Here is a 17,563-nt window from a genome sequence, read left to right as displayed (position 1 = left end):
CACTGAAGAACTGCACCACATCTCCACGGCACTTCAACGCAATGGCTACAAGCTCGAGCAGATCAAGACTCAAGACCCAAGACCAAGATCCCCTCCTGGCCGAAGGGTCTCCCATATCCAAAACCACTTAGATAAGGCCCCTAGTTATGTTACCCTCCCCTACCTCGGTTGTACTTCCCACCACATCCAGCGTATCCTGAACAAGCACGGCATCAAGGTGTTCCATACAGCTCCTCTCAAGATCCGCAGCATGCTGACATCCCACAAGGACTGACAAGATCTGCACCACCGACCAGGGGTGTACAAGATCCCTTGCCAATGGAGCAAAGTGTATATTGGTGAGACTGGTAGGGACCTCCCCGCCAGACTCAAAGAACATCAAGCCCATGGCAGGAAGGGAGACTCTGAGAAGTCGGCGACAGTCAAGCATTCCCACTCCAAAGACCACCGCATCCATTGGGATCAAGCCCACCTCATCACTAGCATCGAGAACTGGTACCCAAGACGCATCAGAGAAGCCTTGGAGATCCTCAAGCATGACACTGTTCCCCAAGACATCGGTTTCTCCACCATTGACATCTGGCAACCTCTGCTCACCTCCCAGTCCAGTGGGTCCTTTATACCGTAGGACGCCCCCACCCTGCCTATGGGTCTCCTATACCCTCGGCCCTCACCCAGCACCTACCTATGCCCAACTGACACGCCTTACTGACCTGCGGGACCCTGTCCCTCATGAGCGCCCACCCCAGCATCCTCGTCACACCCCACTGCATCCAGCCACCACATATATACAGCCCCATCTTCGGCATCACTTCAGTCTCCTGACGACGGACTGAGTCAGCAGTCTGAAATGTTGAGTATACTCCCAGTTCTTTTCAGAACCTTACATACTCACAAGAGAGATATATTCCTTCGCATGGTGCTACCACAAGCCTTTCCACCTGTTGCTGTCCTTCACCATGAATAACCTGAAATTCCATCTTTTTTCCAGTGGCCAGCAAAACTTATGTGGTCAAGGACTTACAGTAAAATCTGGTCACTCAAAGTCAGTTAAGTCGAAAGATCATTTTATCTTGTAGGCCGACTATTTCTTGGCAAAAGAAAAGGCTTTTACTTTAAAAAAATACCCCTGTAACTGTCCACAATACTACATCCGCTTATCTCAAGATTTTTGTGACACTGATTAAAAACACTGCCAAATGGCTTCAAAAATGAAAAATCTGAGGCAAAACCTTGGTTCAAGTCATCACACTGGAACTGCTTGTGTTGCATGCATGTTGCAGCATGGCACACGTGCTGCACACACCACCGTGATCGCGCAAACCTTGTTCTCAGGCTAGCCTGATTGCTACCACAGACCTATTCAGGACAATCCAATCACTGACTCATTATAACAACCATGTGACCACAGGAAGTGTTGTCATCAGAAAACCCAAGTGAAAAAAAACGGAAATTCTTCGACATGTCACACTGAACACGATCGACGAAAGATCTTCCACACGAAGGTACACTATTGAAGCGGTTGATTTTATGTCACAATAGAAAGAAATCTTTAGGTTAGAGCAATAAAAAAATGTTAGTAAAATGATTATTTGTCTCCAAAAAATACACCATGAGATTAAATAAAAGCGGGAAAATAATCACTGAAAATGTTGCCCCAGCAGAGCAAGTAAAAGTTTAAGATTACGTACACATTTCATGAGGTTTGTGACTCCATGACTCGGGGAAATCTATTAAAACTCGAAATCTGAACAACTCAAATTTTATATATTCTCCGAGATTTGAGTTTTTGTAAATGGCAACTGACGAAAACATGACTGCACTCCCTGCACGTGATACACGTGGCCCAGCCGAGGCTTTTTGACTGATTTTATCCTTCAAAGTTCGCAAGCTGAGCACCATTGAAATTATCTTCCAGTAAAGATAAGTGGGATTTAAACATCCGGAATGAAGATATCAGGAGGAGTGAAGGCATCTGATCGGTTCTTTGTGAGGAACAAACCTTGGTTCCCAGGGAATATGTCCGGGATCAATTGATAAAGGCTTGCATTTTGCTGTTGTCGCCATTTGGCAATTTGACTGATAAGTAAAAATGTCGGTCTTAACGGTCCATTTGGGGAATGTGAAAGTTTCCCAAGTACCTGAGGGAGGTCCCATGAGGGGAGGAGCTTACAAATGGGAAGCTTTGCGATGAACATTCTGCGGAGGATAAGATCCAGGGCGTGGTTATTAAAGATTGCTGAACTGTCAGGAAATCCTCTATGAATGGCTGCAATGGCCAATCAGTAGTTCTTTATGGTGGCTACTGTGATGCCAGAGTTGAACAGGTAGACAAAAAAATTACCGACACCAGTCAAAGCAGAATCGACCGGATCTATAGTTTTCTGTCTACGTCATTTATGTCGAAGGCAGCTGTTGCAAACTTTTTGGGTGGATGGTTTATGACTGCATGCTGCAAATGAGGCAGCTTCTGCTAAAAGGGCCACTGTTCAGAAAGATCGTACGACAATACGCAGCACATCAGGTAAAGACTCTAGGGAGCTGGGTGACTGACGTTAGACTCTGGCTGAAACAGAACATCCAGACGATGCAGAAAGACTAGCGAGCTGTGTTTTGAAAGATTGATCAAGCATGGGAACCGTGACTGTCAGGACCAGAACAGAGTGACGAGAAGAATTCTGCAATGCTCCCGTTCTATTTTTTAAGTACCCATGTGATCAGGGATATTACACGTATACAAAAACCCAGTCCAAGGAATCAACAAGGTATCAGTGTGCCATGCAAAAGGTTCAGGAAATCTAGAGATAAAAAATATAGTTGGTTGTTGGCTCCTGATGCAACTGTGTGTGGGCAACTGATCATTAGGAAAATCCATTCAGTGACGCTGGACTGTATTAGAGGTTCATTCAATGGGCAAAACTTTTCCCCTGGAGGGCATTGACCATAGGGTTGTCCTTGCCTAGGACATGAATGGCTTTCAGGGTTACACCAGATTCCTGGCACCAACAGAGCATGTCCCATGCGAGGAAGCAGACTTGGGCTAACCGCGTACCTCACTTGTGGTTGATGTATGCCATCACTGTAGTATTATCGCACAGTGCTGAATGTTGCTTTCATCTCCAGGACATTACGGTAATATGTAAACATTCTTGACCTTGGCCCCACTTCCTTGCCATTTGGTACAGGTACGGATAAAGTGTAGCACCCCCACCAAGACAGGATGCATCCATGGAAATGACTTTTGCTGATGGTGGTCTGGGAAAAATCCATCCACATGCTATGTAGTGTGGATTCATCCACTACTGGAGATGCTGGTCAGAGGAGGGAATCAACCAGAACACAATTAGAATGGCAATCCACATGCTATGTGGTGTGGATTCATTCACTACTGGAGATGGTGGTCAGTGGAGGGAATTGACCAGAACACAATTAGAGTGGCAATCCACATGCTATGTGGTGTGGATTCACTCACTACTGGAGATGGTGGTCAGAGGAGGGAATTGACCACAACACAATAGACAGAGTGACAGTTTGGTCAATAGTGCGCAAGGAGGTGAGCTGAAATGGACGTACGTGGAGTCGGCAGGGTGGTATGAGATCCAACATGCTTGCCATGAGTCCCAGTAGCTTTAGTGATGCTGTTGCTGGGGCTGATGTCTCCATGAGAAATAGTTGGATGCACTGTTAAATATTTAGCACCCAAGTTTCTGTTGTAAAGGCCATATCAGTTTTGAGGTAGAGTATGGCTCCCGGGAATGTGGGTGTCTGCGTGGGGATTAGGAGTGTCATGTTGACAAGGAACCCCAGTTGGGTGTTCATGGACGACAATTCTTGGAGGGCTTTGTTTGCATCCACTTTCGTGTGGCCGATGAGCCAATTGTCCAGCTTTTGGAAATCTATGAAGTTGTTCCAGTGAAGCATTGCTCCGACAGCTTTTACAGTTCTTGTGATAACCTGAAGGGGAAGTTGATAGACTGACAGGGAGTGCTGTGAATTCGTATGTCACTCCTTTGTACTGGAATCATAGGAACTGGAAATGTTGTAGATGAATGGGCACATGCCGATATGCATTCCTAAGATCAAGGGATGTGGTCCATGATGATATCTGGATTGAGTCACAGATCATATAGAGTGAGTCTATGTGAACATGTTTGGGGCGGGAGAATGCATTAGTGGTTCAAGGTTTAAGATGGCCACCACACTGCTGTGTCCGTTTTTGGTGTCAGTAAAAGAGGTTGACAGAAGACCAGACAATCTGGCTCCCAATGCAGCTATACGAATTGCATTCCTGTCAAAGAGGGAGTGGATTTCTGCTTCCAAGACTACACATTTTGCCAGGTAGGTTGGGATTTCGGTTTGACATAAATGATGGTGTCCAACAGAAGGGCGATTGTGAATTCCAGAAAGTAACCAAACTGAACTGTTTGGAGCACCCACTGGTTGGGGACAGTCTGGTACCAGGACCTCTGGAAAGATCGAAGGCGGCCGCCCACGGGTCCAGGAGTTGCATGGGGTCACCAAGGCTCTGGAAAGGCAGCGATGCAACCCCCTGCAAACCGGGAGGCCAGTGGCTTGCATCACTGGCCACTTGGGAAAAAGGGTTAACTTTAGCATTGGTTAGAGGTACGTGTACAAAGTGTTAAAAAAAGCTGAAATTCGGGGTCAACATCTATAAACAAAAAAAGCTGTTATCAGCTAAAAAGCTGAATTCTCACATCCTGACAAAAGAGAACTCTACTCTTTATTAAATTGAAATAAACACAGGCAGATGGATGCTGGTAAACATAAACCTGAGAAAAATGACACAGCAGATTTTATGATCTCTCACTATCCAACACCAAGAAAAAAGGAAAAGAAAACATGGCGGGCATGCCTATTGTGAGAACTCTTAGCAGACATATTGTGTCCTCTTGGGATATACCAGGTATGCATAGGTAGTAGCTCTATGGGTACGATGAGCACTGAGACTGAACCATGGTGCATGGACATGTGCAAACTTGCTGGAACAAGATTTATAGTAAAGATTGCGGTAACACCATGTATTTATCTCTTCTTTGAGTATGTGTGGTTCTGAGAAGAACCGGGGATAAATACATGGTGTTACCGCAATCTTTACTATAAATCTAGTTTCTTTCACCATGAAAACCTTTAAGTCTTATTTGCTGGAACAAGTAATGCATGTCAGAGGATGGGAAATGTTCAGGTCGTGTATGATAAAACGGATAAATTGCAGTTGACGGTTGTGATTAACCATTCAATTAAGCTTAGAGAATTAACATATATACTGTAGCTCACCCCAGAATGTAGCTCATGGCAGAATTTGCAAAGACTGGATGGGCGCTGCTCAGAAGGAACACCATCTGACATTTATCACGTAGACTCCTCAGCCAAGCCTTCAAATGCTCACTGCACTGCTCCAAGTACTTGCTAGGCTCCTCTTCACAAGCAGACAAAATTGTAGCTTGTTTCTCTAACAAAACAAATACACATGAAACAACCTCAAGACAGTGCAATTAATGTTGTTAAAACAAATGAAGGGTTCACAAAACTTAATGTAGCAGTCATTTTGTACAACAATTTTTGCTTGCAAAAACAGGTGATAACCTACCTCATAAATGTGAACCCATGATGGTACTGTGAATGTCCCAACTCCATAACATAAGAAATATTAATGTCACTGCAAACATCTAAAACTAGGAAAACTGTATGAAGTTTCCTTGTTTCCTTCGAGTTATGTCACAAAAGTTGATCTATTTTTCTGAATTTATACTTTAAACATTCTATCTTTCAATTTCACATTACAGAACTGCTTTGCTGTGAAATTAATCCCTATGGGCTGTGTCAAGAATATTTGTATCACGATGGCTGACCAATCCTGTGAGGGAGTTTTCAGTATTTAGGGATGTGTTATGACCCCTAATGGTGCATTTACTGCTGCAGAGTTCTTATGATTATATTACAGGCTTTTTCACAGATTCCTTTGCACCAGTACATGCGCTGGTACCGTGACATGTTTCAGTATTCTGCATAACTGTAACCAGGGCACACACACAGCTACTGGTCTAGATACATGTACATGTACCTGCATAGAAATACATACATGTAGATAATATTGAGGCCAAGACTCAAGACTTCAGCTGGACCACCTCTGTCACAGCCATGCTAAACAACCTAAGGCTGCCACCCCAACAGCGCAGAAGACATTACATCAGCTTTATACTGAGGTTTCAAAAATCCTGTATCATAATGTTGATATGGACATTGGAGACTTCCTCAGTCTACAAGAACCCACATCATCACGCATCCTCTCTTCCTGGAAAAAAATTATGATATTCTTGCAACTGGGGTTTTCACAAGAATGTGGAACACATAAATATGAAGCCAGCATTGAACTAAAGGCCATCCTGATGGCCATTACCTTGCCAATGTTTTTTTTACAGCCAGATTCACGAACTTAAAAATCTGGTTCACTGTGATTTTATTCTGTCACAGCATTTCACTGCCTAACCAAAAGTCCAGTTGCTATTGTAGAATTTAGTAAGGTTCAATGGTGTCGATAAAAATCAGTTTATGATACGTCATGGATAGATACTCATTCTAATGATGATGTTGCATGAATTGGCTCAATTGATCAAATTGATCAATTGACTTGATCGTGTGTTATTACAAACATTCATTGCAAATGTTCATGTTGCACTCTAATCTATGTTGGCAACACACGATGCGGCATCTCCATGTGATACTACAGCATACACATACATCAAACACTTGCCACGGCACTTCAACGCTGCCTCTTTTGATCAAAATTTGAAGCCGTATCGCACGAGACAGGACCGGATTATGGCTACCCTTGTCATGTGCCACCCCATACAATCCCGTTTATTAACTAAACTGATACACCTGCAGTGCTGGGTGAACATGCATGCAACAGTCAACGTCACAATCCAATCTTCATTCTTTTTGCCCCAAGATGGCAAGAGAGTGAAACGACTTTCCACAGCAGATAACTTGTACATCAACAACATTAACACTTTCAAAACTGCGCTGCAAAGTCATCTGCAGTTCGAATGAGCACTGTCTCCCCCCCCAGCTCCATTCTGAGTGATGCTCAAGTTGACCTTTCCAAAGTACCTTCCATATCCAGTACATGTTTGTGCCAGTGTTGTAGTCAAGACCATCACAAGACCCCAAAGACAATTACAAGGCCCCAAGAGACCATCATAAGACCACAAGAAACCATCACAAGACCCCAAGAAACCATCACAAGACCCCCAGAGACTATTACAAGACCTCAAGAGACCAACTTAAGACCCCAGGAGGCCATCGCAAGACCCCACAAGACCATCACAAGACCCCAACAGACCATTACAAGACCCCAAGAGACCAACTTAAGACCCCAGGAGGCCATCACAAGACCCCACAAGACCATCACAAGACCCCAAGAGACTATTACAAGACCCCAAGAGACCAACTTAAGACCCCAGGAGGCCATCACAAGACCCCACAAGACCATCACAAGACCCCAAAGACAATTACAAGACCCCAAGAGACCATCACAAGACCCCAAGAGACCATCACAAGACCCCAGGAGGCCATCACAAGACCCCAAGAGACCATCACAAGACCATCATAAGACCCCAAGAGACCATCACAAGACCATCATAAGACCCCAAGAGACCATCACAAGACCATCATAAGACCCCAAGAGACCATCGATCACAGGACCCAACGAGACCATCACAAGACCGCAAGAGACCATCACAAGACTAACACAGGACCCCCAGCTTTAAGCTATTCAAATGAACCCCAACAAAAGCTTTCCTTTGTCACTGTTCACCCTATTACTTGTGACTGGTCCATCTTGTGCATGGTCTTGTGATGGTCTCAACCACAACACTGGTTTATACATGAATATTTGCCAATAAGATCTCAGTTATACTGAGGGAAAAGCATGTGCTTGGCCAGTTGGAACAAACATTTAGGAAAGACCAAGCACATATTTACACAAACATGTACATTTATAAATAAATATTGCATTGCATATTGCATATCACGCGCAACCCGGTTGCACTATGCTGCGACATGCCCTTGAACCGCTACTCCTAGCAAATTTCCAACTTTAATTTTCCCCCCAAATCTTTGAGTTGATCCTACTTTCAGTCACACATGACCCGTACATTTGACCCACAAAGACCCCCAACTCATACTGTACGTGTCCTGCCAAACCACACACCGAAAGCCTGTGTCCGTCACGGCACATTGAGGTCAATAACCTCTGCTCACCCACAGTTTTACCCCATAAGAATCGTGTGTAGATTTCCTAGCCATCCAGAGTATTGTACACGACCTGATGTACTAACAAAGGTTCACCCTTTCCTTTCCCTCTGTGACCAAGTTCCCCGTAGCTCACCCATGAGCAGCCTTTCACCCTTCTAGTCCCAAACTTCTCAGACTTTATCACTCTCCAGAAACTAAGTCAGCAAAGACCAAGTGTGCACAAAATCCCCATAGACTCATAGATGTATGAATAATTCATAACCACCCCAATCCAGTGCTCCCATTGGCTATGACGCGGCCCTCAAGAGTCTATATAAAGCGACCAGCTCCAGCGGTCGGCATTGATCATTCCCGAGCAGGCAGCTTTGGAGTAACAACTCCTTGACCGTTCTTGAGTGTACAGCTCTGCCATGAATAACCTTTCTATCACTCTCAAATAAATAGCTCAGATTTGGACGAGCAGTACTTTGATTATTGCTCTGATGATAATACAGTAATATCCAGCCTTACTAGCAACAGAAGTTATTAATAGGAGACAATGTGAATAATTCTTCAGAATAAAACAGTACTGTGTGTAAGTCAATCCAATGACTCTCACTCTTTATGATAACGGCTCCCTACCCTAAGGACGACCTTATAATAGGCACCGTTTACAGTAAAAATGAACACCAGATTTTGTCTATGAAAATGTCAAACCTCTTAAAGGGGCGGTTCTGTTCAAAGCGGTTGGAAAAAATCTGTAATTGGATTTGGAACTTTTTTGTTTAAACATTCAAACATGTAAACGTAGTTTTTACATATATTGAAGAAGTTGCAGAAAAATTGTGTCCATGAAAAAAATGCATTGCTGGGTTACTGGCTGTTAATTATTATAATTATAATTTAATGTAATTATTATTCAAAACATTTAATAATTGCCTTTTCAAGAGATTCAATTCAAAAGAGACATTTATTTCCATACATGTACCTTGCAGCAATAACAATTTGAATGTACATTGCAATGACAAGACATTGACAAGGACAAAGAACAGACAATGTATGGTAGCCATTTCCTTTAAACTAAAAGCGTACTTTGGATGGCCTTTGGTGAAATAATTCGACTACTAGTACATTCATATTAAAACACACACAAATAACCTTAAACAAGACGTGACAAGTATGCAAAGCTAATAAATACAAGTGAGGAAAACTGTATTTAAGGAGAAAACACTGAAGGAGATGGTTGGACAGACAAAACAGACAGACTGTCCAACCCACTTGCCAAATACAGCTCAAATAGACTGACCTAAGGTACAACAGCCAGGCAGCTAGCCTGACCAACGGACATACATGTACATGTATAAAGATATACACACATGTACATGTATACTGTAAAGATAAACAATGGCAACAAACACTATACAGTACATGTGAATAATGGATAATTGAAAAGAATACAAAGCTACATGTATGTCACATACTGGGAAATAGGAAATTGTTTGTATTTGATGCAGCTTTTGTCGCAAGGGCAGCTGCTAGCATGCAACAAGCAGCTTTTCTAGCGAGGGCAGCTGCTAGCATGCAACAAGCAGCTTTTCTAGCGAGGGCAGCTGCTAGCATGCAACAAGCAGCTTTTGTAGCAAGGGCAGCTGCTAGCATGCAACAAGCAGCTTTTGAAGCAAAGGCAGCTGCTAGCATGCAACAAGCAGCTTTTCTAGCGAGGGCAGCTGCTAGCATGCAACAAGCAGCTTTTCTAGCAAGGGCAGCTGCTAGCATGCAACAAGCAGCTTTTGTAGCAAGGGCAGCTGCTAGCATGCAACAAGCAGCTTTTGTAGCAAGGGCAGCTGCTAGCATGCAACAAGCAGCTTTTGTAGCAAGGGCAGCTGCTAGCATGCAACAAGCAGCTTTTCCAGCAAGGGCAGCTGCTAGCATGCAACAAGCAGCTTTTGTAGCAAGGGCAGCTGCTAGCATGCAACAAGCAGCTTTTCTAGCGAGGGCAGCTGCTAGCATGCAACAAGCAGCTTTTCTAGCAAGGGCAGCTGCTAGCATGCAACAAGCAGCTTTTCTAGCGAGGGCAGCTGCTAGCATGCAACAAGCAGCTTTTCTAGCAAGGGCAGCTGCTAGCATGCAACAAGCAGCTTTTCTAGCAAGGGCAGCTGCTAGCATGCAACAAGCAGCTTTTGTAGCAAGGGCAGCTGCTAGCGTGCAACACTGCTTAATCATGATATTCTTTCTGACCACATTTTAGAGGCACAGGGTAAATTTGAAACTTTTTGTTTCCATTGTTTCTTTCGTTGCAGTTTCCTGTTTCTGTTCAAAACCCACTTTAAAAGTCTCAAGTAAGATATTGTTAATTAGTCATCATTATGTACACGCACTATATACATATACATGTATGTGGCCTCAGTTGAAGCAAGTACAAAAAGAACACACATTTTGAAATGGGAACACCATTAGCATTACAAGTGGGTTTGCAGTATTTTGGAACTAAAGTTACCTTTATACAGAAATCCTTTGACATATCCTTCAATAACATCTTGGTAGACCTTTGGCAAAATCAAGCTTCCATTCTAAAAACAAAACGAATAAAAACAACACCATACATGTATGAATACGTACATGTGTATTTCAACAAAGCCAGTCATTGTGACACTGGAGTTGAAGGGAATTTTGCGTAACATGGAAAGTCATTTTAAGGCAAGTTTAGATATGGATATGTGGTTTTGCTTTTACTTTTACTTTTGAAAATGGGGAAAAACATGCTACAATATAAAAGTCACTCTACAATAAACATGCAATTATACTAAAACAACATACTTCATCATACATTTCAACTCTGACTGAATAACACACTCTAACGATGACCATACTGCACGAGGCAGGAAACTTTCACAAAGAGAAGCAGTCTGGTGGAAAGATTTTCTCAGAAAAATACTGAAATTTGACTGGCAATACTTTCACTTTTAAGACTACTGTTTCAAAATACATTAAGTATTTGTACAGTCTCTTAGCAGTCATTGTAGAATAAGTAATAACACAACAAGGAAAATCATTTAATTGAACAACGCAATAAAATCCAGAGTCCATACATGAACATGTAAATGATGACACTGACAAAAAATTGAAGCATGGAGGCAAAATAATAGGACTTCTATTCTCCTTGCCATACATATATGTTCAGTAAAGTGCACAAACAATTTGGAAGCCAAGGGGGATGTTTGGAATAGCGGTGTTTGTTACAGTGGCTTTCCACTATATTATTTCCTTTTTAAACCCCAACAAAGCGGCATTTTGCATGTTTCAGGGAGGGGGTTAAATTTAATGAAACAAACAAAAACAACCTGAAAATTAACTCCCTCTCACTGTTGTTTAATTTTTTTCTTTTTTGATGAGTGGGAATCTCCCCCCTCCAAAAAAAGTGGTATGCTCCCTTGGAAAACATCCTAGCGATGATACCATGAAAATGATACCTGAATCTTCTAATTAAACAATAAAATATCAGGGAGATACTGAATGTCTAAATGCTGGAATGTTGTATATTGTTTAAAGCAATAAACACCTTAGTGCTTATTTTCGAACACACAGACACTCAGTGCATGGCACATGTTCATGTACACATGCAGCTTGAAACTGGGCCAAGTCTTTCTGGTTGGTAGCTGCAAAGCAATTTTTAAATATGAACCTCCAAACTGCACCTTTGCATCTGAGTTAACCTTATTTTCAATATTTGTTTCACTATTTGAAAGGGTATTTTACAGCCTATTTGTTTCTATGCTAATGAGATTTCCATATTCATGGCAAAACTGGGATGTACATGTACTCCCAGAAGGAGAATTTCAATGTTGCACTGGTTTGTGTGTGGGAGAAAGAAAGCACACGCTAGACCTCAACTTGCACATACCCTGCACTCGTTTTCTTGCAAAATTCTGAAAAAAAAATTAACTTACAGATTCAGCTCAACCATGCCAAATAGAAAATCCATATACTGTATCTTGACTACATTTTACATAAATATCCAGTAAAAAATCTACAAATGTCACCCCCGATGTTCCTTTCCATCTAATTTCCCTGGTCTTGCATGTACTTTGGTTGAGTGCACAACAGCATTAAATTCACAAGGTACATATGAACTTTCCTGTTCATACTCTTATTAAACTTCTCAAATAAAAATTTTGGAGGGTGGGGTGTTCTCAGTTGAACACGCATGTATCTGCAGGGAAAGTGGTACAAAATACTGATCATGAAACCAAACATGATTATAATGGCATGTCTTTCTGATACGTATCCACGTTCAGCATATAATCCAATTAACTGTCCTCAATCCCTTAACCCATTAGAGAAGTGAGAACTGTTGAGGTAAAATACCATGCAGAAGATGTCAAAATGCTCAGGAACAACCATTTGGAAGCCCTAGGTGACTGCTTATACAAGGACAAACATGTATGTACCCCATCTACAAAAAAAAACCCAAACCCCCCCCAAAACAAAAAAACCTAACCTGACATCAACTTCATAGACAGACTCACTTCTCAGTGTCTCCTGACATCGAACACTGTGTAATGAAAGCACTGACAACACATCAGTATCAACTCATTTTATAGAAGTACTATGATTTGGAATGATCATACTTCTATAGTGGTCCATTTTCAAGGCTTTTGCAAAGTGCATGTTGATTAAGTATACATGGTATAGAATAACTATTGAATCCATGTGTAAGTTCACTAGTGCTTTGTGTATGGAACTGCCAAGGTGTTAAATTGTACTTACTTTGTTCTCTTGCAAGTCTATCAAACGAGCAAGCAGCACCATGCATGGGAGATCATAATAGTTCTCAGTGTAACTGAACTTATCTGCAAAAACATAACAAAATCCAAGAAAATAAGAAAACAGTGAAACTGATTTGTGACTCACTTTTCCAAAACTAAGCTTAAGTACAGGTACCTGCAGGTACATGTGCATGTAACTTTATGTGCCACTGTTTAAATTCCACAACTGTCATTGCTTGTTACAAGCATCACTTACACTAAGTATCACACAAAAAAGGAGAGAATTGTCAAATATCATTACTTATAGTACTTAAGTATAGTTTTGGAACAGTGGTCACATTTGCAAATGTTCCGGGAAAGGCTTACCGTTGATGCATCCTTTTATGTATACGGACATGTACATGTAACTTCCAGTCAAGGTTTTAAGTACCCGTATACTTCCTTTAGCAAATTCAAGATTCAATATCAAGTAAACAAATCATCATCCCCCCCCAAAAAAAATTTGACATCAAGGGTGAGTACAAAAACAAGTTTTGAAGAGGCCCAACTTGTTTATTTGGAGGGCAAAAAAAATGTAAATTTGTTAGTGAATTTTTAATGGCCTTTCTAGGGGATGAGGCTGCATTTGGGGGCTTTTTTGGCACTTTTGGACGCAGGAAACATGAAATGGACAACAACAATTCCTTTTCAATTTTTCAGTTTCAGTTTTAATTTTAAAAATGTTGGATCCTTATTGGGGGACCATGAACCCTGTTGGCCAGCCATCTACCTTTGATACTGCGAAACTTCAACATAAATTTGAAAGGAATCACTTGTATGTGTACAAGGGTTTTCATTTAATAATCGATACAAGGCAAAATAAAAAATATACACGATGCAAGATTTCCCAAAATCAGGTGTCTACACAACCTGTAAGTTTATTTTGGAAAGAGAGTAAATTTTGCGGTTATTTACATTAAGATAAGTGATTACTTAAGTAGCGAAAATGTATTAGAGAACTTGGATTTATGGTTGCATCGATCAATTTTAAAGATTAGTTGTGTCAAGGTACGGAGTGGTCACTATTTTGTAAATACTTGAGATAGTGGTTTGAACTAATAATATCCTGTATAATTACACCCTTTGACATTGTCGAATATTTGTGCCAGATGGGTGTTTAGAAAAGGTTTGCATTTCATTTACATGTACGTAGGGTTCTACTGTGGATATCTGACTAGCAGTCCGATTCAAGGGCTGGCCAGATACCCAAGGAACAACTCAAGACCAGGGTCAACGCGAGACCAGTGTACGAGAGAGAGAGTTAGGCCGGTGTCCCCTAGGCTACTCTGCGATGAAACAGTTTGAGAGTTCCTGCCTGGCCAAAGCGTAACCACTCAACGCTGCAGTGACAGAAGGAATCCCTGTAAAAGTAACGTTCAGTTTAAATTGTGCAGCAATTGACTTCAAATCCCCAAAAAGTCCCGGGCGTAATTGATAACGTGAAGCAGAATGACAAAATTGTAAATATTTTTTTACAATGATAAACTTGGAAATAGGTCTCCGTAAAACAGAACATCTTGTATCTGGTGTCTCATTTTGCGTGAGAGTGCAAATAACTGCCGAAGGTTATGTCCACAGGGTTGGGGGCAACTAGGGATGTGACACACAGCCATCACACGATATTTCTTCATAAGAAGGCCAGTGTAAGAACTCACAGACACCATATTACAATTCTGTTCTGTTTATTTGGCAAACTATGTGCTTACAGACTGATTTTTGGACAGTAACACATGACAATATATGAAAGTCGCTCAACGTCCTGTTTTTACCAAAAACCAATTTTTCTCATCTAGATGTCACACATTTGTAACCAATACCGTATATGTGCACATATGTGAGTTTAAACAATTACATGTATGCCAAACTGTTTTAGCAACAGACGTACATATAAAAACTAGGTGTCCCTCCAGAAAGCAACAAGGTAAAATTCAGATACCGCTTTGTCCCAGACAGATACGCACATTTTATTATTACATGCTACATGTACATGCATTTACTTATCAAAAATTGGTATTAAGCTTTACACTGGTATCCTGGTATAGCTATTTCTCTGGTAATGTACAACTGACTCAATCCTTGTCTAGAAAATGGGACAAAAATGTTCTTGGAACAGCATGTGAAATCAGCAACCCATGGTCAGCTCTGCTAGGACATCATGATGTTTCTGCAAAGAATGACTTGTGAATTAAGTTATCTTAGGGATACAGTTTTTCCTTCAGTCAAGACCATTTGACTAAAAAGGACAGTGAACAATTTAACTAGCAGCAAACAAGTGAGCACTGATTTTTATGTGAGGGGGAATCTCAAGGTAAAGAGAAGTTATCGAGCTAGCCAGGATGCATTTACATAAGTCTACATGAGAGGTTCCTCCAGCCCTTCCTCTCCCAAAAAAGAAGTTGGGGAAAATGTGAAAGAGTATCTGGACATTAAGTCAATGGTCAAGGGAAGGCAAATGCTGACTTTTTAGAAGATACATGTTTTATCTTGATTCATAAAGTACAAAAACCTAAAATATGGAAATTACATACACTGTACATGTGTGTGGAAATATGATTAACGCGTAACTTTCGGTTTGATGACATCTCAGCACTTAGAGGCAAAAGCTGAACACTGCACCGGCTATCACTTTTTAGGCTATAGTAATAGGAGGTTCAAACATGGAGGAAGAAATAACAGATTTTCATAAAACAGGTGATCATACAAACTCGATCGAAATGAGTATTAAACACTGTCCCCACAGCGACTGCCAGTCTAATGACATCATGAATATGAAACCTTTGCCAAGTAATTTGTGGTTTTACAACATAATGGGCACTGATACATGTACATTAGCGGTTGATAGTTCGATACATTATCTGTTGATAAATCATCTGCTCTGTGGTGATACATTATCGGTTGATAAATCATTTGCTCTGTGGTGATACATTATCGGTTGATAAATCATCTGCTCCGTGGTGATACATTATCGGCTGATAAATCATTTGCTCTGTGGCGATACATTATCGGTTAGAGTATTTTTGCTACTACAACATCCGTCAACACGTGACACATTATCCGTTAGAAAGTTTACTACACCATGGGTCATTTTATGATACAAGTACATTATTGGTTGGTAATATAATATCGGTCAATTTGTGTTACATTATCGGTTGGTAATAGGGTCATTCCATGTCAAGTCACACACCCTCCCCATTGACACCTCTTCAATTTGCCTGATCTTTATTCTATTAGTGCCATATGATGACAAATGAAAGAGCTCAAACAGTTTTCAAGTTATAGCCCTTCAAGTTTGGGTGCCACGCCCACATTTGGGATCAGGGAATTGCACACTAAATTTTGGACCATATTTGGAGGCCCACATCTTTTGTTTAAGGTGCCAGTAAGTACCTTACATTGCTATATTATGTATTCTGGCCCTGTCTATCAGAATCTGCACTTAAAAATACAGTGTAGCATAGGTGGACTATTTTTAGAGATATTAACCCTTTAAAAGTGGATTTTTTAATGACGCAAGATATTTTTTTTGAGATTTTGGGGTCCATATCTTGGAAATATTTCATGTTGGTTGGGTTTTAACTAATTTATCATCATATTTGGGAACTCTACTATGTATTTAGAGAGTTTCAAGGCACTCAGGCCTTGGGGGTACAGGAGGGCTCCAAATATGGCCATGGGACAAAATTACCATTTCGGACCCCCTACCTCAGGCCACTAGTTGGCCAAGTGGGCACATGATCATGGGAATGAACTTTTCGTCCCGTCAACAGTCAGCTTTCAATAACATTTTGAGCCAATAAAAACTTTGATAATCCAACTCCTTCACTATGAACTAAGCCTTGGCATATGGTACTATTTTTGGCTATTTTCCGAAAAATCCCAAGTCCGGAATGTAGGTCAACTGTTGTTTTAACTGCCTATTCATGTTTCTTGTAGTAAAAACACATCACCATACGTAAATTGATCAATTGACATGGAATGACCCAGTAAACTATCGGTCAATTTGTAATACAGTGTACATTATCGATTAGTAATATCGGTCAATTTGTAATACATTATCGATTGGTAATATCGGTCAATTTGTGATACATTATTGGTTGGTAATATACTATCAGTCAATTTGTGATACATTATCAGTTGGTGATATACGATCGGTCAATTTGTGATACCAGTACAAAATCGGTTGGTGATACATTATCCATTAGTTACTAGTTACTACGAGGACTATCCTGATACTGTACATGTATAACAGCTGAAGTAATCTGCTTGTTACAATACATACATGTAGTATGCTTGTAAACCCAAATTTCTTGTAGGAAGTGATCAATTCACTTTTAAGTGACCAGCCAAGGAAGGGATCCTCAAATGTCATTAACAGTTGGTAATCACTGCTGCCTAACAAAAAATTCAAAATGTGTACATGTAAATTTGTTCAATTTCTAAAAGTTGACAGCAAGCTTAAGGACAGTAATTCTAGCGTTCAAAATGAAAGGCACGTGTCTTGG

General features: G+C 41.0%; 1 protein-coding gene across 6 annotated transcripts in view; it reads right to left on the bottom strand.

Annotated features, from left to right (window-relative positions):
* LOC110974902 (5'-nucleotidase domain-containing protein 1-like) overlaps window positions 1–17,563 on the bottom strand; it is a 45,699-nt gene that overhangs the window by 13,935 nt on the left and 14,201 nt on the right. For all 6 annotated transcript variants that reach the window (XM_022226847.2, XM_087146188.1, XM_022226848.2 and 3 more), the window contains exons 4-6: window positions 13,024–13,106; window positions 10,754–10,826; window positions 5,296–5,470 (exon numbers count right to left, since the gene is read on the bottom strand). In XM_022226847.2, the coding sequence (XP_022082539.1) occupies window positions 5,296–5,470; window positions 10,754–10,826; window positions 13,024–13,106 (331 nt within the window). The remainder of the gene's footprint in view (window positions 1–5,295; window positions 5,471–10,753; window positions 10,827–13,023; window positions 13,107–17,563) is intronic.

Source organism: Acanthaster planci, linkage group LG15 (genome assembly GCF_054643075.1).
Source record: "Acanthaster planci isolate LZ-2023a linkage group LG15, COTS_SCS, whole genome shotgun sequence".
In the NCBI taxonomy this organism is placed as follows: domain Eukaryota; kingdom Metazoa; phylum Echinodermata; class Asteroidea; order Valvatida; family Acanthasteridae; genus Acanthaster; species Acanthaster planci.
Note: the sequence above shows the minus strand (reverse complement) of the source record. Positions and strands in the feature narration are given on the sequence as shown.